Source organism: Biomphalaria glabrata, chromosome 3 (assembly GCF_947242115.1).
Source record: "Biomphalaria glabrata chromosome 3, xgBioGlab47.1, whole genome shotgun sequence".
NCBI classification, from domain to species: Eukaryota; Metazoa; Mollusca; class Gastropoda; family Planorbidae; genus Biomphalaria; species Biomphalaria glabrata.
This window is the reverse complement of record NC_074713.1, coordinates 52,703,550-52,724,297: the sequence shown is the minus strand read 5'-3', so window position 1 is coordinate 52,724,297 and position 20,748 is coordinate 52,703,550. Positions and strand designations below refer to the sequence as shown.

General features: G+C 37.9%; 2 protein-coding genes across 3 annotated transcripts; both read right to left on the bottom strand.

Annotated features, from left to right (window-relative positions):
- Nucleotides 1-764: 764 nt before the first annotated feature.
- On the bottom strand, nucleotides 765-7,259 carry LOC106054501 (cytochrome P450 2J1-like). The gene is made up of 4 exons (XM_013210387.2): nucleotides 6,757-7,259; nucleotides 3,819-4,018; nucleotides 2,835-2,949; nucleotides 765-2,074 (listed from the first exon to the last, which is right to left on the bottom strand). The coding sequence occupies exons 2-4, from the start codon at nucleotides 4,007-4,009 to the stop codon at nucleotides 893-895; spliced, it is 1,488 nt and encodes a 495-aa protein (XP_013065841.2). The 5' UTR covers nucleotides 4,010-4,018; nucleotides 6,757-7,259; the 3' UTR covers nucleotides 765-892.
- A 3,910-nt stretch (nucleotides 7,260-11,169) lies between these two features.
- LOC106054493 (cytochrome P450 2E1-like) lies at nucleotides 11,170-20,175 on the bottom strand. 2 transcript variants are annotated; one of them, XM_056022622.1, is made up of 4 exons: nucleotides 20,044-20,175; nucleotides 18,324-18,524; nucleotides 16,456-16,570; nucleotides 11,170-12,699 (listed from the first exon to the last, which is right to left on the bottom strand). In XM_056022622.1, exons 2-4 carry the CDS (start codon nucleotides 18,512-18,514, stop codon nucleotides 11,518-11,520), a joined length of 1,488 nt encoding a protein of 495 aa, XP_055878597.1. In that variant the 5' UTR covers nucleotides 18,515-18,524; nucleotides 20,044-20,175; the 3' UTR covers nucleotides 11,170-11,517. The 2 variants fall into 2 exon arrangements, with proteins under 2 accessions (XP_055878597.1, XP_055878598.1); XM_056022623.1 differs by lacking the exon at nucleotides 20,044-20,175 and adding an exon at nucleotides 19,968-19,985.
- Nucleotides 20,176-20,748: the final 573 nt, after the last annotated feature.

Below are 20,748 nucleotides of genomic sequence, written 5' to 3'. Positions count from 1 at the left end.
TCAATAAAAGCGACTAAAATTCATATTTATCATGATGTTGTTCTTATGGGGCTTATATTTCATGTTTTTTTTATTTTTTCGTAAATTTAGTTGGCAAACACTTAAGTTCTATTTTTCTATCCTTAACCTGACTTCGCGTATCTAGTTGCGATCAGCATATTTAATCGTTGTCCGCAGCGGGAGGGGAGGGGGGTAGGGCTCCAATTTAATGCCTGACCTCGGAAAGGGTTATTCTTCCCACTACCTTTGTGAGAGCTTTCCAGCTCCAGCTGGCTCTTTACAACGCCATCTGCTACCAGCTGCTTTCTCTATCCCAGTGAGGGCGAAATGGTCCAACAGACAAACAACACGAACTGATAAAAATAATAACAATAATAACAACAAAAATCATCAGCAACAAACAACAACGACTACAAACAACTACAAACAACAACAATAAACAACTACAAACAACAACAATAAACAACAACAACAACAACAACAAACAGCTACAAACAACAACAACAACTACAAACAACTACAAACAACAACTACAATAAACAGCTACAAACAACAGCAACAATAAACAACTATAAACAAGAACAACAACAAACAACTACAAACAACAACAACAACAAACAACTACAAACAACAACAATAAACAACTACAAACAACAAAAAGGACGAAGACAAAGAAAATTTAAGTTTAAAAAAATGAAAGTTAAAGTCTTGAATAACTTATAATTAAATCATTTCAATATTCTTTTGCTTTCATAAGTTCTGTACAAGGCTAAGTCCTGGTCTGACGGAGAGCTTGATAGCATCTATTATAGTGGGGAAGTGTGTCCAAGTCATTTAGTATTTCTTTGCTAAAACTTCACTGATTGACTTATAGTTTTAAAAAAAGTTGTCTTTAATTTCCTAGTCTGTCAATGAAACAAACTTCAAATCTTATCGGCGACACGTCTGTGGAATAAATATACTTAATTGGTGGCGGTGAGTGGATGTCTTCCGGCAGAAGTTTAAATTTTTGAAACAAAGTGGCCAGCATCAAGAATATTGCAGTACTGGCCAAGCCTTCTCCAATACATACTCGTCTTCCAATCCCAAACGGTATCAGCTGTTCTGGGATTTGAAGTTTTCCCTCTTGGTTGATAAACCTCTCAGGTTTGAGGCTCATGACGTCATCCCCCCAGATTTTTTTGTCGTACATAATCGAGTCCAGATTCGGTATGACGATGCTGTCCTTGGGGATCTTGTAGCCGTTAACGATGGTGTCAGCGGAGCAGAGGTGGGAGAAGGAGTGAGCGACAACGCTGGCAAGACGGGTCACTTCGGCAATAAAAGCATTCAAGTAGACCAGCTTCGTCCTGTCGTGGAATGTCGGCGCTCTCTCAAGACCTATCTCATTCTCTATCTCCTGAAAGATCTTTTCCTGAACTTCCGGAAAGTTGATGGCGTATAACATGCACCATAGTAAAGCCGAGGCTGTCGTGTCGGATCCGGCGAGCAGAAGATCGAACACAATTTTGGCCAGATTTTCTTCATCCATCGTTGTTGCCTGTCCATCTCGCAATCGCTTATCTCGTTCTGCCAGATAGGCCATCACAAAGTTATTACATTCGCTTTCCACATTTGTTTCGCATTTCATGTTTTTAATAAGTTTGTTTGCGATGATGTCCAATATGGCGTGGGCGACTTTCGTTACTCGTTTGGCCTCGAAAATATCCCCAGGAAGTTTCGCCAGACACGGAAAGTAATGGACGGCCTCACTTTTGTTGAATCCACGTAAAAACTCGTAGAAATGTCCCATCAGTCTTTGAAAAGTGGCGTCACTGTAGTCGAATCTTTGCCCGAACATTAAAGTGCAAGTTATATTGCCCATCGCCATGTTGGTGTTGATTCTCATATCCGTGGGGTGGCCTTTCAGGTCTTTAATTAGACCAATGAAGTGGGTTATCTCCTCTTGAATGATTTGGTTCAAAACATTTTTCCCCATCCCGAAGGAACGGAGGATAGAGATGGCCACGGATCTCTGCTCTTTCCAAGCCTGTCCACTGGAGAAGGTGATGCCCTTGTGTTCCAATCCCAAAAGCTGTGAAGCAAAAATTTTATTGAAAAAAAATTTAAAACAAAAATACACATTTTATTAAAAAAATATTAAAAAAACAGGTGCGAACAAGTAGGCTTTCTTTGTAAGGACTTTTAAAAAATAAAGTAAAGTTCCCCGTTTAGACCTTGCGGTCTATAGGGCAGATGATGTAAAGGTCTGTGGCATATGATTAACGAGGGTGTCATGTGGCCAACACAACGACCAACCGCCTTTGCTTTCCCCAACTAATGCCAGGAACCATTAGAGCTGGGTGATCTGGGATGGCTGCCTGGTCGTGCGGTTTGGGCGCTGGACTGTCGTTCAGATTTATCGATGGTCCCGTGTTCAGACCCTGCCGCTTCCATCCCCCTTCGTCATGCGGGAGGTTTGGACTAGGAAGTAATTATCTATAACCGTGCAGTAACATCCGAAACATGTAAAACATTTTACAAAACATTTTCACAACAAACTTAGAGGTGTCCAAAGAACGTTCCACGACTGAAGAAGGCCTGCGGTTAAATTAAATTAATTTTTGATTTTATAAACTTTAATTTATGTTATATAAAAAGAGCATGCATTTCCATTTAATTCTATACCAAATATAGCATTTTCTGATAACAAATAAAAACATAAGTTTAATCAATACAGCTCAGGAAACTACAAAACTGGCAAAATAAATAATTCCGTTGGATCAGGGGAAATAATTGCGGAGAGAAAGAATTCATATCTTATAAAATACGAGCTAAGATTAAAAAATTCATACCTTGTCTACGAAAAACGGTGCCCTGTCAGAGAAGTCATTTGCCCTCTTGACCAAAACGTCTTTAATGAGGTCATATCCGTTCAAGACGATTAGCAGAGTTCCAGTGACCTTAAAACTTGCAACATATTCAAAGAAATCAACGTCATTTTAAGACAATTAATGGGTAACTCAATAATATAAAAATAAAATCTATTTTTATAATACCATAATTTGATTTTTAAAACTGTTTATCACAAATACAAGAGAATAAGTGATTAGAACACATTAAATCAAGCATATTGAAACACACACATTTGTGTACACTTGCCACGCTATTAAAAAAAAAGGTGCATTCAGAAGAATTCGTAGAAATAAAATGTCCTGGTCAAAACTGAATCATGAGTTCGACCCCCCCTCCACCCCCACTCACTTCCGTCCCATGTAAAAACCCTTACCCCCTCTATATTAGGACCCCTCAAATCAAGAAAACAGTAAGAAACTGGAACAAACACGAAATATAGCAGTGAGATTCATATCAAACGAATATTCACACTTAACCAGAGCAACACCTTTAGTAAAATCACTAAATTTAGAAAGCCTTCAGGACAGAAGACTCAAAAGTAAAGTAGCAATTATACGTAAAACACTGAACCATAATCTTCAAATACAAAAACAAAATTTAATAAAATACTCAGAAAGACACAAAGATAAAGGCACATTCCTCGTTCCATATGCTAGGACAAATTTGTACAAATACTCCTTCTTCCCACCCAGTGGTATAAGAGCATGGAATGGGTTGCCTTAGCTAGCCAGGAAAACCAGTGACTTGGCAGAATTTAATTCATTGGTTAACATGCATGACTGAATGCATGACGCGTAGGACGTAATCATCATCTTTTTTGAAGTAACGTCTGTATTATATAAGATAAGATAATATATCCTTTATAATGAATGCTTATGCTCATTTATCTTGCTGTTGTTTTCTCGTTCTATTGGTTCTCTCACCTGAAAATGTCCCCCAGTTCCTTGTGCCACTTCTTGAACTGGGGTCGAGGATCTTCCTCCAGCGTAAACATATGCCCTAAAAACGGAAGTGACCCTGGAGGCTGGGGCGGGTACATTCCGTCAGACCGCCGGAACCACAGGTAAACGCAGACGATCAAAATGGAGGCTATTAAAACTGCAGTGATCTCCATCACAGGAACCTAGATAGATTTCAAACAAGTTTGTGGCTGGTCAAATGTTAAAATCCTGACCTAAACGATGTTTTATTTGTCATTAAATTAAAATTAAATTAAACTATAGCGTTAATGTAGCGCTACTTTCATACTGTCATGCTTGTGGCATACTCAAAGCTCTATAGACCACAGACCAGTGAGGGGAGGGGGTATCTGAGAGAAGGTTTTGCGTGCTGCCTTTAGGCGCTCAGTAAACACAACTCTTCTTGAGCCAAACCAAGTTCAAGCGTACTTAGCCTCTTGACCACGGGATCCCTTTTTAACCTAAGTTAGACCAATATAGGAATGCGTCATCTGTTTGAAACCACTTAACAAAAGATAGCATAAAAAAGAGAGCTGGGAGATTTATAACAAACATTTGACTAGAGTAACACCATTAGTAACACCATTAGTAACACCATTAGTAACACCATTAGCAACACCATAAGTAACACCATTAGTAACACCATTAGTAACAACATTAGTAGCACCATTAGTAACACTATTAGTAACACCATTAGTAACACCATTAGTAACACCATTAGTAACACCATTAGTAACACCATTAGTAGCACCATTAGTAACACCATTAGTAACACCATTAGTAGCACCATTAGTAACACCATTAGTAACACCATTAGTAGCACCATTAGTAACACCATTAGTAGCACCATTAGTAACACCATTAGTAACACCATTAGTAGCACCATTAGTAACACCATTAGTAGCACCATTAGTAACACCATTAGTAACACCATTAGTAACACCATTAGTAACACCATTATTAACACCATTAGTAACACCATTAGTAACATCACTTAAAAACACTTCAAGACAGGAGACTAAAAAGTAAAGTAGCAATAATAAACACGTCAAGAGAAGTGGCTCTTCACCGATCCCTCTGCGAGGAGTCCCCCTGAGACTATATGACCATTTATTCACATCTGTCTGGTCATGGGACACGGTCCCTTAAGCCAACGACATGAGTGCCTCTTCGCATGCAAGGCCGGAGGCCGAGCCCAAAGGGGGCCCACCATATGTGTGCTATTGCTTCCCGTGGGAAGGTCATCACCGCCCGTATGGCCCTCGCTTTGGAACGGTTCAATGGATGTCGGACGGGGTAGCAGGCCTTTCTCACATCCCAACCACGTGCAAGTACACTCGCTACAGCATATCTGACGTAGCCAATTGGGAGCCTTGTTTGCTCTCGTTCTTAGCCTTTTCGCTTCCCCGGGCAGACGTTTCCATGGAGGTGCCACGCAGAGGCGACGGGAGTATTTCCTACGGCCTGAATCAGCCAGAAAAGCCAACGGCTTAGCAGAGTTAAAGTCTCTAAATAACATGCATGACTAGATTAACCCCCTTGGGTAGGTACTTATATTCTATTTTGAAGTAACGTCTGCATTTTAAAAGATAATATAAGAGAAAGATAATATAATATTTTTTAAAAAATTCTTCATATTCGAAAAGAGGACTTCATGAAATATTATTTTTTTTTTGGAAAGGATTAATCGACTAGAGATACAGTACATTACAATCTAGAGTACTGTCTTCATTGGAAGATGAGCAGCATCAGTATTTTTTATGATAATATAAGATAAGATAAGACTTTGTGAAATCTCCTTACAGTCCTAAATCTGACAGGACATATGAAGAAGAAAAGAACATAGCTTCCAGTATTAACGTGGCTGCTGGTCACAAAGTCAACATTTTGATTTTGACATGATGTTGCGGTAGGTCTTCGACCTGTTGCCCCGAATTGCTAGTAAACAACTAAACCGATGTAGGCGTATTATGGTTTAAATTATGGAACTTGAAATACCTTGAACAAACTTCTCTTGTGAACAAAAACTTTATAAATATAACTTTCATGACAATATTCACACGTTTAACTTTAGATGAGATAAAGATTTAATAATAATAATAAGGCTTGTCTTCGAGTCCGAAGATTAGTGAGGAATGCAGTATTTCCCGTGGTTGCGCAACCCCAGCTGTGACATACATATTTTGCAAACAAATTTAATAGTAATGAAATAAAATGATATTAAAACAAAATCCAGCCACCACAAAACACGTCCTTACACTCTCACTTCTTTGGGTCGTCTCCCCTTCTTGACTTCGATGACAGAGTCGCCTATCTTGCATCATTCTACAAGACTAACAATTAATGCTTCCCTTTCGTCATCCTCACCTTGGTAACACACACACACACACACACACACACTCTCGCACTCTACATAAACACCAACAGAGACACTGAGTTCATGTTGTCATGTTTGTTTAAACTAGACGTGATTTTTTTTTCTGTATTAAAACCACATTTATTTTTATTTTTTACAGACTTTATTTTCACTTCATGCTATTAAAAAAACAAACAAATAATATTGTAAATACCGTCACGTGACATTTCTTTAGAATTTCTATTTTCAATGCATTCAATATATTTTTAAAGATATATAAATTAAATACTGTTCTTTTTATAGTCCAAAACAAATTATTAACAAATCCTGACTTGAATTCAAGGCTGTCAAACTATATTTAAATCAATATCTATTCTAAGATGTTCATGGACTTTCTTTTGTTCAACTATACTTACAAATGTACAATATAATTTCAGCGTGCTTTAAAAATTTATCTGGCACCTCATAATTATGGTATGCTTATAACAGATGGTATTCACTAAATCAAAGAAATAAAACAAAAATGGATTTCAAATGAACACTGACCTTATGTCCACACTTGCTGATGTTTCAAGGATGGTGCCCACTGACCAATATGCAGGAATGAATGTTGATATTTCAATGATGATGCACACTGACCTGTGTCCATAAGTGTTGATATTTAAAAGATGGTGCACTTTGGCCTATGTCCACAAGTGTTGATATTACAATGTTGATGCACACTGACATATGTAAAGTAATGATGATAGTATTGTATAGATAGTCATGACCTATGTCCAGGAATGTCATAGTTTAAATGAATGTTCCCTTCTGCTGGTAACAATTTAACTTCGCTTCGATGTGAGCAATATTCAAATGTGTAGCCATTGTTGAGCTGTCTCATTCTCCAGCACAAAAGGTTTTAAAGGGTAAACTGTTGCATTGTTCTGGTGGTTTTCATGTAGATGAATAGAGAATGCACTTAAAAGATAATCGTTTCTTTGTATGGCTTGGTGTACAATGTAACTCCGCTGATGAATGAGAGTTGTCCCCGTATTGTCAATTGTTTTTAACTGTTTTGTCAGCAAGAAATAGCAATAATATATTTTATGTTTTTACTCGTCAAATGAATGAGCTTTTTCTTTTTGATATTTTTTTAGATATAAGTAAATATATTTTAAAAAATATAATTATTTGAAAGAGGAAGATATTGAGAAATATTTTCTAGAGAAATAACCGATTAGGGATACGATGTATGGATTCATGGTTTAACTGCTTGTTAGACGATCTGACACTTTTATGAAAAGTAAATATTTAGATGACAAAATACATTTGAAATGAATGAATGTAATATAATAGATGTAAATAATTTAATAAATATAAATATAGATGCAAAAAACTTGATTAGTAATCTTATCTTATATTATAGACGTCTCTTCAAAAAAAAAAAAGAAAGGAAGATAATTACGTCCTATGTATTTTATGTGGTATTTCATGTGTCAATCTAGTCATGCATGTTAATTAATGACAAACTCTGCTAAGTTGTTTGTTTCCCTGGCTGATTCAGGCAACCCATTTCATAGTCTAATGGTACTAGGGAAGAAGAAGCACTTGTACGAATGTTTAGCGTATGGAATAAGCAATGTGCCTCTATGTCTTTCTGGGTATTTCATTAGGAGAAGCACTTGTACGAATGTTTAGCGTATGGAATAAGAAATGTGCCTCTATGTCTTTCTGGGTATTTCATTAGGTTTTGTTTTTCTATTTATAAATTATGGTTTAGTGTTTTATGTATTATTGCTAGTTTACTTTTGATTCTTCTGTCGTGAGATGTAATGATTTTACTAATGGTGTTACTCTAATCAAATTGGAATGTTTGAACTCGGTATTTGGATTCTCTACTCGTGTGGCGGTATGTTTCAGAGTACATGCATTTGTATTATTTCTTGTATTTTTTATTTCTATATCTCGGTTGATCACATTGCTTCTTTCTGAACTCATGGACTCTGTGCGTGTTTAAAAAAAAAAAGATTCTGTATTCAACCTCCTTCCACATCCCTTATTTGTTTACACAAGAGTTGAATCCCCTGAAATAGGGCCTCCCTATTAAGTTAATTGTTTATTGCCGATGGCATTTTCGCACCCCAGTCGGAATTAGCTATTGAGCACCCTAGTTCACGCCATTTGTAAACAATGTAAACAATGACTTATCTCTGGACGCACATCTTTTATTTCATCTCAAATGTTGTACATACAATGACCCACTCCATACGGACTGTCACACTTTGATATTTCATCTCATCGACTTGTATTGATGTCATAGTTTGTACTGACCACGTTATTTGATCCTTTGATGAACCGCTAGGCCCTAGCGAACACAACGCCATTTAGTTCAGTGAACTTATTGTACTAGACTTAGGGCTAGCCCTCGAAAGAAGGGACAGAATAACGACATCCAAGTTTAGTAACTAACAAATGCAGGGACAGACAATTCACCCATCGACTCCCAAAGTTATCTCCACTTCACTAGAACCCAGCCAGAATCTCTTTTTCCTCTCTAGATCTGTTCATACCTTATGTTAAACAGCGCCCTGGTAGTGGTACACATCATATGCGTCGGCTTAGGAGCCTCAGGGATAAAAGACTCAAAAGTAAAGTAGCAATTATGCATAAAACACTGGACCAAATATAAAAACAAAACCTAATAAAATATTCAGAAAGACACAATGATAAAGGTCCTCCCAACACCGCCCACGCTAGTACACATTAGTACGAGAGGTCCTTCTTCCCTAATGCTAATGCCACTAAGAGAATGAAATTTAACTCATTGGTTAACATGCATGACTAGATGCATGACGCTAAGGACGTCAGTATATTATAAGATAAGAAAAGATTTATGCGAGCATTTTAACCCAGTCCGACTGATTGCGGATTGTTTCACCCAGATATATCCCTTTCTCTCTTTCCCACCACATGTTCCCAACTGGTCATGTGATAAGTGATAGGGTCATGGGATAAGTGATAGGGTCATGGGATAAGTGATAGGGTCATGGGATAAGTGATAGGGTCATGGGATAAGTGATAGGGTCATGGGATAAGTGATAGGGTCATGGGATAAGTGATAGGTTCATGGTATAAGTGATAGGGTCATGGGATAAGTGATAGGGTCATGTGATAAGTGATAGGGTCATGGGATAAGTGATAGGTTCATGGGGTAAGTGATAGGGTCATGTGATAAGTGATAGGGTCATGGGATAAGTGATAGGGTCATGGGATAAGTGATAGATTCATGGGATAGCTAATAGCGTGAAATGGCTCTAATCTAAAACCATGGTTAAAAAAAAATCTCTAATCGCACAGTCTGTATCTTTAACAAATTTAATTACATGACTGATCCAAGATAATTCAATTGATTCAATTCCTCATTGGATAAACCATTATTTATTATTTTCTTGAGACATCGATCAATTCGGGGAACATAAATATCAAGCCAGTATTGATCAGGGTAAAATGGTGTTGTTACAGTGAAAAAACTTTTAAAGTCATTTAATTATATAACTAATTTTTGAAACTAGATAGGTTTAACAAATAATTATAATTTACCATACTTGTTCTTAGAATGTACACAGTACATAAAAATAATACTTTTTTTAAAAAAATTCTAATGTAAATACTTTTGATAAACATTTTTTTTCTAATTCTATAACAATTTATAACTTGTCTCATTTATAATGTACTTAGCAGCTTCTTTATAAATAATCATCCAACCTTCGTTTTCGGAGGCGCGGTGGCTGAGCGGCAAAGCGCTCTGACTTTCGAATGGGGGGTCCGGGTTCGAATCCTGGTGAAGACCGTTCTCTAACATTAGTTAGATGACATTAGTTGGGGAAAAGTAAAGGCGATACTCATGTGCTCTATAGACCACAAGGTCTGAAAGGGGAAATTTACTTTTTTTTTTTAACCCTTCAGGTTATGTAAAAGGAAAGTTGAATAAAAACATTTATACATTTTATTCTAAAATAATCTGTCGATTTCAAAGGCAGTCCCTCAGGGCCGGCCCTAAGAATCGTGGTCTATAGGGCAGATGATGTAAAGTTCATCTGTTTTTGTGGCCTATGGTTAGCGAGGGTGTCATGTGGCCAAAAAAACGACCAACCACCTTTACTTTTCCCCAACTAATGTCAGGTACCCATTAGAGCTGGGTAGACTCAGAGGAACGCACGAATATTCCAAATCTTCATCAGGATTCGAACCCCGGACCCCGGTTCGGTAGTCAAGCGCTTTACCGCTCAGCCACCGCGACTCCTTATTCATTCTTAACTAAGTACAAAATCACGATCAAATTAACTTTACTTTACGAGACTTGCATGCAGCGATGTCATATCATCAACATTTTGTTTGCTACATAGATCACGCTCAATAGCAAGAATTACCGAATTGTTACATCTATCTTCGTGAATTGATGACCTCAAGTAATTCTTGATTATTTGAAGAGCGAGAAACTGCTTTCACCAGATTCCACAATTACGGGTATTGTATAATGCCTTTTTTTTAAATCGAGGATTGGCGTTTTTCATGTTGAATGACACCCAAAATGACAATTTTGTCCATATTTCAGGAGATTTTTTATGAGTTTACAGATTTTAATAATTTCGGAGACTTCCAGGACTTTTTTTGTATATTTTGCAATTTCAGGAGATGTCCAGAGCTCCTGAAAAATCAGGAGGCCGCGGGAATAAAAAGTTATAATAGTTTACCTCGACTTTCAGTGGGGCCTATGAAACATTGTTGTAATAAAGTTAGCAAGTGATGAGAACAAAACTTCAGTTCTGTAAATTGCTTATTTCTAAATGTCATTGTTCTGGCTAATTTGAATAGAAAAATAATAGAAGTGCCCCTACAGTCTACAACATTATTGATCATGTTGAGTCGCTTTCCATTGTAGCTTTTAGCAAAATAGAAACATTGAATAAGAGGTCATTAGAGTGCATCAAGGGATATAATTGATACAAGTTAGAATACAAGAAGAGTCCTATACATTTAAATTAACGTAGTATAGTTAATGACAGATTTGAAAGTAATACAGGACAATACTGAAAACGATTTTAAAGCATAAATTAAACAATTGTAATGTCTTTACTGTCTGTTTTAAAATAGATCACTCTACAGATAGACTTAACAGTCCTCTTTCTCTCTCTTGGTTTGTAAGTATAAGTATATATATATAATTTTAATTGTTTCTGTTAAGATATAACAATAATAAAGTTGCTAAAATTTAATTCATGCCTGTCTTATCATTTGTTGAGTCTTAATTATAATGTCTAGATTTTAATTCTGTCGCCTGTCAACGAAACAGACTTCGAAAGGAGCTGGTGACACGTCTGGACCAAAGATATAGTTCAGTGGGGGCGGGGAGCTCATGTTTTTAGGCCGAAGCTGGAATCTCTGAAACAAAGAAGCCATGATGAGAAAAATGGCGACGTTTGCGAGACCCTCGCCTAGACACATTCTTCTCCCGATTCCAAAAGGTATCAGCTGTTCAGGGATTTGAAGTTTTCCCTCTTGGTTGATAAACCTCTCTGGTTTGAAGCTCATGACGTCGTTGCCCCAGATTTTTTTGTCGTACATGACGGAATCCAGATTGGGTATGATCATGCTGTTTTTGGGGATCTTGTAGCCTTTAATTGTGGTTTCATTAAGGCAGCAATGAGTAAAGGAGTGAGCCGCAACACTTGCGAGGCGGGACACCTCAGCAAGAAAAGCATTTAAGTAAACCAGTTTCGTCTTGTCTTGTGTGGTCGGAGCTTTCTCAAGCCCTATTTCATTCTCAATCTCCCTGAAAATTTTCTCCTGAACCTCCGGAAAGTTGATGGCATACAGCATGCACCACAACATACCCGTGCTTGTCGTGTCTGCTCCTGCATTCAGAACATCAGCAAAGATTTTGGCCAGATTTTCTTCATCCATCGTTGTTGCCTGTCCCTCTCTCAGCTTCCTGTCACGTTCTGCCAGATAGGCCATCACAAAGTTATTGGCATCTCCTTCCACAAGCTTTTCGGATTTTTTTTCTTTAATGAGCTTGTTCAAAATAACATCCATAATTTCTCTAGTGATCACCTGAACACGTTTGGCATGGAAAATATCTCCAGGAAGTTTCATTAGAAACGGAAAATGGTGAACCACTTGGCTGCTATTGAGAAGCCGTATAACATCATTAAAATTCTGCATTAATTTTTGAAACGTGGCATCACTGTAATCAAATCTGTCTCCTAGCAACAGCGTCAACGTAATGTTCCCCATCGCCATGTTCATGTTAATCCTCATATCCACAGGACGACCTTTGAGTCCGCTGATCAATTCTTGGAACTGGGTCAGCTCTTCCAGGATGATTTGCTCCAAGACATTTTTGCCCATACCGAATTTGCGGAGTATGGAGAGCGTCACGGTCCTTTGCTCTTTCCAGGTCTCTCCGTTAGAGAATATAATCCCTTTCTGCTCCATCCCCAGAGCCTAGAAGAAGAAATGTAAAACTATTGAGATATTTATTGTTTTTTCTATTTAAAAAAATTAAAATATTTTTTTCACTCATAAAATAAGTCAATATTGTTGAAAATTAAATTACATCTAAAGCTTTTAAAAGTAAGTTATTTAAGTTGGTACTGTTATTTTCTTATCTTATATAAGCGTGGCCGAGAGGCTAAGTACGCTTAGCTTGGCTACCTATGTAAGGGGCTTGAGGTTCGACACCCGACTCGAGCAGAGTTGTGTTTATTGAGCGCCTAAATGCAGCACGGAAAACCAACTCCTAGATACCCCCCCCCCCCCAAACTGGTCCACAAATGAGATTGGACCATGACGCTCTGAGCATGCTATAGGCTTGAAAGTAGCGCTATAGAAAAGCTGTAATCTTTATTAGCGGCCCCCGAAAGGGGAAAAGACGCTATTAGTTTTGTGCGAAATGTCTGTCCGTCTGTCCATCTGTCCGTCCGTCCCGTTTAGATCTCGTAAACTAGAAGAGATATTGAAAATCCGACTTCACAATATTTTAGACCATTCAAAGTTCTGATGCAACGGCTACTTTTTTTTCCTGAAAGTGAAAATTCTAATTTTTAAAATCAATTATGCAAGCAGTTTTTTATAAGAAAAAGCTAATTAGTATGCATTATATGTTAGACCTAATTGAAGACGAATAGTAATCTTATAAATATCATTTTTGTGAAAATTTTTCTATATAGCGGAAATTTTTTTATTTTTTTTATTTTTGAGAATTCGAACATGAGGTTGAGCCTTTTCAAAACAATTAACTTATTTAGTTCGAACCGAGAGTCCCGGGTTCGAATCCTGGTGAAGACTGGGATTTTCAACTTCTAAGTCTACCCAGCTCTAATGGGTACCTGACATTAGTTGGAGAAAAGCAAAGGCGGTTGGTCGTTGTGCTGGCTACATGACACCCTCGTTAACCGTAGGCCACAAAAACAGATGAACTTTACATCATCTGCCCTATAGACCACAAACTAGTTAGGCCAGGTTCACATCTAACTTTACATTCACTTTCACGTATCCTTTGATCTGCGGGACGGTTGGGGCACTACACAAGATCTGTTAACCTTCTTTCTCCATTTTTATCTCTCATTTGTCTTTGATATAATTTCATTCGGATGTTCTTTCTGAAAATATTGAAGCCTACCTGGGTGGACAACTGGTCGTGCGGTTTGCGCGCTGGACTGTCGTTTGGATTTATCGACGATCGAAGGTTCAAACCCTGCCTGCTCCCATCCCCCGTCGTCCTGCGGGAGGTTTGGACTAGGAAGTAAACTATCTTCAACTCTGAAGGATTATCCAAATTATGTAAAACATTTTACTTCGGGGGCCGATTTAGAGTTTGTGCTTCCACACAAACTGTCTTTTGTAACCTTGTTACAGATGCTACTTCAAAAAAGAAGATAATTATGCCCTACACATTTCATGTGGTAATCTAGTCATGCTTGTTTATCAATGACTTAAACTCTGCCAAGTCGTTGGTTTTCCTGGCAGTATATGTTAAATATAGATGGTCTGTACCAGCGGTTCTCAACCTTTTATGCTCGGCGACCCCTTTTTTACAATCCCCCACTCTTCCGCGACCCCCGCACACACACACACACACATACAGCAATAGAAGAATAGACACTAACAATCCTTATTTTCGATAGTCTTAGGCGACCCCTGGCAAATCGTCAATCGGCCCCAAGGGAGTCGCGAGCCACAGGTTGAGAACCCCTGGTCTATACTATGAAGGTATTTTATATTTACTGTACTGTTTCGGGTGCTCATTCAGAGTTTAAGATAATCTACTTCCTAAGCCAAACCTCCCGCAAGATGTCGGTGTATACCACTGGGGTGTGTACTACGGAAGTGCGTTTAATTTAAAATTGGTCTTTTTTTAGACATACGTTAGTGGACATTCCCTCGTGAATAGTTAGGGATTTGGGGGCCAGGGGCCTTGACCTTTTTAGGGGCCCCTGCATTTTGATATTCGACATCATGACATGAGATAATTGCGTAATATTTAATGTAAAAACAAATTTTGGAAACTCATTTGGAGGACCCTTAAGTGGGGGCTCGGAGGATTTTCAAATTTGGACCCCCTTTCCCGACCCAAGCTACGCCACTGGTCTTTTTTTTTTTGTTACCTGTTTACAGATGATGTCCTTATAATGAACAACCGAAAATGAGATTTACAAATATAAGGGGAGTTTTAATTTTTCGGTTGCTATAAGTGGTCACGTGTTTTGAATATATAATTTGGTTTTTTTTTGGCATGGTGAGGAGTTAAGCTTTATTACATGAACTGTTGTTGCTTTGCCTAGTTCATATTTCTTTGCCTTAAGACTCATTATCATCATCATCATCATTATTATCATCATTATCATCATCACTATCATCATCATCATCATCATCATCATCATCATCATCATCATCATCATCATCATCATCATCATCATCATCATCATCATCATCATCATCATCATCATCATCGTCATCATCACCACCACCATCATCATCATCATCATCATCATCATCATCATCATCATCATCATCATCATCATCATCATCATCATCATCATCATCATCATCATCATCATCATATCATCATCATATCATCATCGTCATCATCATCATTATTATCATCATCGTCATCATCCTCATTGTCATCATCATCATCATTATCATCATCATCATTATCATTATCATCATCATCATTATCATCATCATCATCAAACTCCATTGGAGTGAGGGCTTATAAGGCTCAAATTCTCTCTTGCAAAAGCCCTGGACAGAAACCCTGCTGTCTTGCATAGTGTATACATGTCACCATAGAGGTCGAGAATTTACGGTTTCCCAGACCTGTCGGGACGGAGATCAGCGAGTCTGGGGCAGTGAAAAAGAATATGAAACTAGTTTCCTCTTCTTCCTCGAAGACTCCTAAAAATAGGACTATGGTCAATGTCTGTTTACTTGTGCAATGTTTAAAGCATCAATTTTGTTTTTCGTTTTCTAGTCAGGAGGAGGTGGCAGTCATCAAGCATATTTACCTCGGTACGTGACGTTTTGGCGCTGCCGTTTTGGCGTTGGGGACGTTTTGGCGCGAGAAATAATTTGACGACAATTTAATAAGCACGTAGCGTTTAAAACGTATTTATAGCGTATTTATTTCACTCTACCATAATATTGTATGTATAGTATGAATTCTAACACCGTCCAGCGACTTGTTTTTTTTTTTTAAATACTTTCGCCCTTTCATTCTCTTAAGAAACCTGTGGCATTCTATATAAACAATGGAAAAAGTCCAGTAGAAGCGAGGAAAAGGCAAAATTTCGCATGCAGGATATCTCTATGTTTTTTGATAAGTTTAGTGCAGACCACTCTAAGTATGAAATATGTAAGGCAGCCTGGTGTTGTGTAATATTACAGATTTAACAATAATTACATAACAAACTTATATACCAAAAATAGCGGACAAAAATATTTCTTCATCTGTACGTGAAAAATATTGTCTTAAGCCAAACACTCATACAAAACATAAATATACAGAAGTCTTTTTAAAGAAATAATGCCATGAACGTGCATAATGTCCCTTGCGCCAAAAAGTCCCTTGCGCCAAAACGGCGGCGCCAAAAAAAACGGCGGCGCCAAAACGGCGGCGCCAAAACGGCGGCACCAAACGGCGGCGCCAAAACGGCATCGCCAAAACGGCGGCGCCAAAACGTCCTGCTTCGTATTTACCTTGTCTACAAAGAACGGTGGTCTGTCGGAAAACTCGTTGGCCCTCTTGAGCAAGACTTCCTTCATCAGGTCGTAGCTGTTCAACACCACCATCAAATTTCCAGCGATCTTTAGGCTAGAACATTTTGGAGAAGAAATGTATGGATTTAGTTTTACAAGTGGAACAGTTACGACATATGACTAACTACAAATACAAAACAAAACAGAAAAAAAAATCCTTTTAAATAAAAATGTTCATACCCGAAAATACACACTGCAAAAAAAAAAAGGGGGGGGGGTAGCTCCGCGTTTACGCCATCTTATTGCTTGAGAAACGTATTTAAATAATCTCTGGGCAGACGACGGCCTTGTATGCGTAAAGTATGAAAACATATTTGTAATTTAGATCTAGGTCACGGGTCTGCAAACCAGCACTGTCCACGGCTTTGTGGACATTCGCATTTTTTGTTCATGTTTAAAATGTTAACATTTGCTGTAAAAAAATTTTTTTAACGAAGATTCGTAGGCTTTATTTTGTCCATGCTATCAGCTAACAATCACATGCATTTGAACGCAGAATGCGACATTTTTAGATCTTCACAAAAAACAGACGAGCTTTACATCATGTGTCCCCATCGCAAGGTCTGAAAGGGTTACAATTTAGACATATATAAAGAAACGCCCATGACTTTTTTAAAATAAAGGCACATTCCTCATCCCATATGCTAGGACAAATTTGTAGAAATACTCCTTCTTCCCTAGTGCTATTAGAGCATGGAATGGGTTGCCTGAGCTAGCCAGGAAAACCAGTGACTTGGCAGAATTTAAGTCATTGTTTAATATGCATGACTGAATGCATGATGCGTAGGACGTAATCATCTTCTTTTTTGAAGTAACGTCTGTATTATATAAGATAAGATATATAAGAAAGAGAAGCAAATAGAACGCCTTTTATACACCTATGATTGGTCTAAACAAAAGAGTTTAGATGATATTTGTTTCCTTGGTCCCTATTTACCATGTACCTGTATAAAATCTTTTTTATTCATTTTGATTTTCATTTTATATGTGGTTAATTTAAATATTAAGAAAATGCTATACGAAATGAAGAATTTTTATAAATTACAATATAAATGTACTCTATCGAGTTAGTTTATTATAGTACAGTAGATAATAAGCAGAGCTAATATTAGAAGCCAGGCTCCAGAAGGAATTCTATGTACACACCAAGAACGTGACTAATACAACACACGTAAGTGATGATATGACAAGAACCCTCTTGCTAAGGGGAATAACCCAAAATATAGATAACATGCGAAATTTGAACAGAATTATCCCAATAATAATTGTCGCATTGATGTTAAGAATCTAATTAAAAAATAAAAAATTAAATTAAACGGAAAAGGAACAATTGTATAAATTTCAGCCTCTTAGCATTATGATGGATTTCTTCTGCAAAATATGCAAATCATAACGTAATGACGAGAAATACGTCATCATCATAAATAGTCAGAATCAAAGACAGACAAGTGTTTAGCACTATGGAATGTAGTATTTATTTATGGAATGATTCCGCCAAATTCTTATTGGATAAAATGGAGGTCATAATCGGGTTTGCTGGTTCACCTGTTAATGTCATATTCAATCCTTCCTAGTCTCGGATAGTTGGTGCCTGTTTCTATGGTATGCGCTTCGGACTACCGCCACAATGGTCCAGAGTTCGAAACCTGCCCGCTTCCATCCTCTGCAGTCCTGCAGAACGCTTGAACTAAATGAAAAAACCTGCCGAAACCCTAGAGACATTCGGCACTGGAAAAATTGAAGACCATGTCTAATTATAGAAGTAAAAAGCAGGTTGAGAAAAAGGTCACGACGTTATGAATACGTACCTGAAAATGTCGCCTAATTCTTTGTGCCATTTCTTGAATTGAGGTCGAAGGTCATCTTTCAGGATAAACAGATGCCCCACCACGGGAAGGGGCCTGCAAGGCTGGGGAGGGTAATTGTCGTCTGATCGTCGAAACCACAAGTAAACAAACAGGGCAACACCGGAGGCTATCAGCACTGTTGTGAGATCCATCTTTCAAAGTCTAGTCCAGAAGAAATGATAATAATTTAATTTCTTATGGAGATTTTCAAATGGCTCGTAAAGACATTCCTGCAGGGAACAGTTCCAGGGGAAAAAAATTGGAGGAAGATGAAAGAAGTGATGGGAAAACAGGGTCAAGGAATGGACAGGTTTGTCAATGAAAGAGAATCTAATCCTGCACATTAACAAATAGGAATGGAGAGAGATGGTCAACAGCTCATGTTCTGTTTACAGGCGGTCAAAAAAACAACAACAAAGGGCAGATAATAGGGGATGTACAGACTATAGGAAATGTTGATGGGTCATGTATTATAAAAGTTATATTTCATTTTTTTGTGAATCTTTAAGTGATGCTTCAGCTTTTTGTCTAAATGTGTAAGTATGTAGCACATGAACATATCACTATGAAGTAGGTATCAGATGTTCACTTTATAACTGCAATGCACATTCTCTTCATGACTATTGGATTTTCTCTTTATAACTCTATCACTTCAGTGGCGCAGCGTATTTTAAAACAAATGAGAAACTCTTGTTTCATTATAGCAGAGAAGATGCGGCCTTAGCGGTGCAGGGGGCCCTGTCAGACGAGCGCTACGAATATTTGTACGATAGTCTGATGGAACAAAGGATTCTCCTTATCGGAACAGGGCCATGGGCGGTTCTCCTACTCGTCACCCCTTAACTCTGAACAGAGTTGGTACGAAGATTAATTATTACTCATTCGATACTACTTGGTAACAATGATCTTTTAATTTTGTTATTGATATCGGAGTATGTCTGTTTGCAGCACTTTATCTAATTAACATAGGTCTATGTATGCAAAAAGAACATCTCTGGAAAGGTTTTAAGACTTATGAATAAAAGAACAAAATAATTTTTTTCCACAAGCTTGAATGAATTATTTTACTGTCTAAAATTAATTATTCATTTTTCTTCGTACTTGTTACTGCTAAACTGATATAACACTGTATTTTGACTACACTGACCTATATATGCGTATAGCCAACTAGACTATGCCTATTGTCTTATGCAATTCAAAGATTATAAACGGAAAATATTTAACTGCTGCCAAAACCTTTGCATGGGAGTAAGAGTAAGAGATGGGATTGTACCCCCAGCCGCCACATCCCCGAGGGAACATGCACGTCTCGTTACACCAAATTTTAGTGCAGAATATATTATTTATATTATGTTATAAACCCCCTCCCCCCTCCTTGTCCGGCCATAACAGTATCTAGCATAACTCACAGACGACCCACTTGTAAAAACTCAAGGATCACAATGGACGAACACTATGTACAAGGCGAGCTAAAATGACAACACAGAACTGATTCCCACACCGTGACTCAGATCTGATAGCGAATTTCTGCACCCTCGTAAACACACAGAGATCTGCAATGCTAAAAAAAAATACAAACATATCCTAAAATAAACTTAGAAATACCTATCTTGTGCTGTCATGGTAATGAGATATGTCCACACACTATATTTTTAGTTTTGTGTACAAAATATTTACTTACCGTAAGTAGGTTGATTCCAGTTCACAGAGTGGTAAGAAATAACTCAGTTCTGCTCGGCAATCCAGGCATTGTACTTCGGCCTATATTTAGCCTAGCACTAGACATCGACGTAAACTTAACAGGGGCAGCAATCTCTCTCTTTTTTTTTTAAACAAAAGATATGAATGAAACCCTGGTCAATCTATTTATTATTTAACACAATCTCAGACCTCGAAATATGGGGAAAAGAATATGAATGTAGTGGCAGGGCCGGTCTTAGGCATAGGCAAACTAGGGCCACCTAGGGCCTCCGAACGGTGGCGGCATCGCACAGATCTCAAAAAAAAATTTTTTTTACTAGAGCACAGTTTCAGTAGCGTTCAGCTAGCTTTCCGTGAGTTTCTTAAATATATGCATGTATGCATCTGAGCATTAAACAAAATCCTTGTTTTCTATCTTTGATGATAACAAAGTATCGAGTAAATTGTGAAATGGACAAAAGTTTCATTGGGCCGACACCACCACATGACGGATATGGCCCGCGAGTTGTAGTCTAGGCATCACTGTACCAAAGTAAACGGCTAACTGTCCCTGGTCCGTGTCTGATTAGAGCAGGGAATGGGTTGCATGAATCAGCCAGGAAAGGCAATGGCTTAGCAGAGAATTAAGCATGCAATTAGCATTGACGGCGCGATTAACACATGTTGCAACGTTGCAGGTAAGTGT

Coding starts and splice junctions, on each gene's coding strand:
- LOC106054501 (XM_013210387.2), bottom strand. CDS start 4,009: ATGGAGATCACTGCAGTTTTAATAGCCTCCATTTTGATCGTCTGCGTT. Junction 2,950..3,818: donor GAACTGGGGGACATTTTCAG/GTGAGAGAACCA, acceptor ATATGTTGCAAG/TTTTAAGGTCACTGGAACTC. Junction 2,075..2,834: donor CACCGTTTTTCGTAGACAAG/GTATGAATTTTT, acceptor TTTGCTTCACAG/CTTTTGGGATTGGAACACAA.
- LOC106054493 (XM_056022622.1), bottom strand. CDS start 18,514: ATGGATCTCACAACAGTGCTGATAGCCTCCGGTGTTGCCCTGTTTGTT. Junction 16,571..18,323: donor GAATTAGGCGACATTTTCAG/GTACGTATTCAT, acceptor AAAATGTTCTAG/CCTAAAGATCGCTGGAAATT. Junction 12,700..16,455: donor CACCGTTCTTTGTAGACAAG/GTAAATACGAAG, acceptor TTCTTCTTCTAG/GCTCTGGGGATGGAGCAGAA.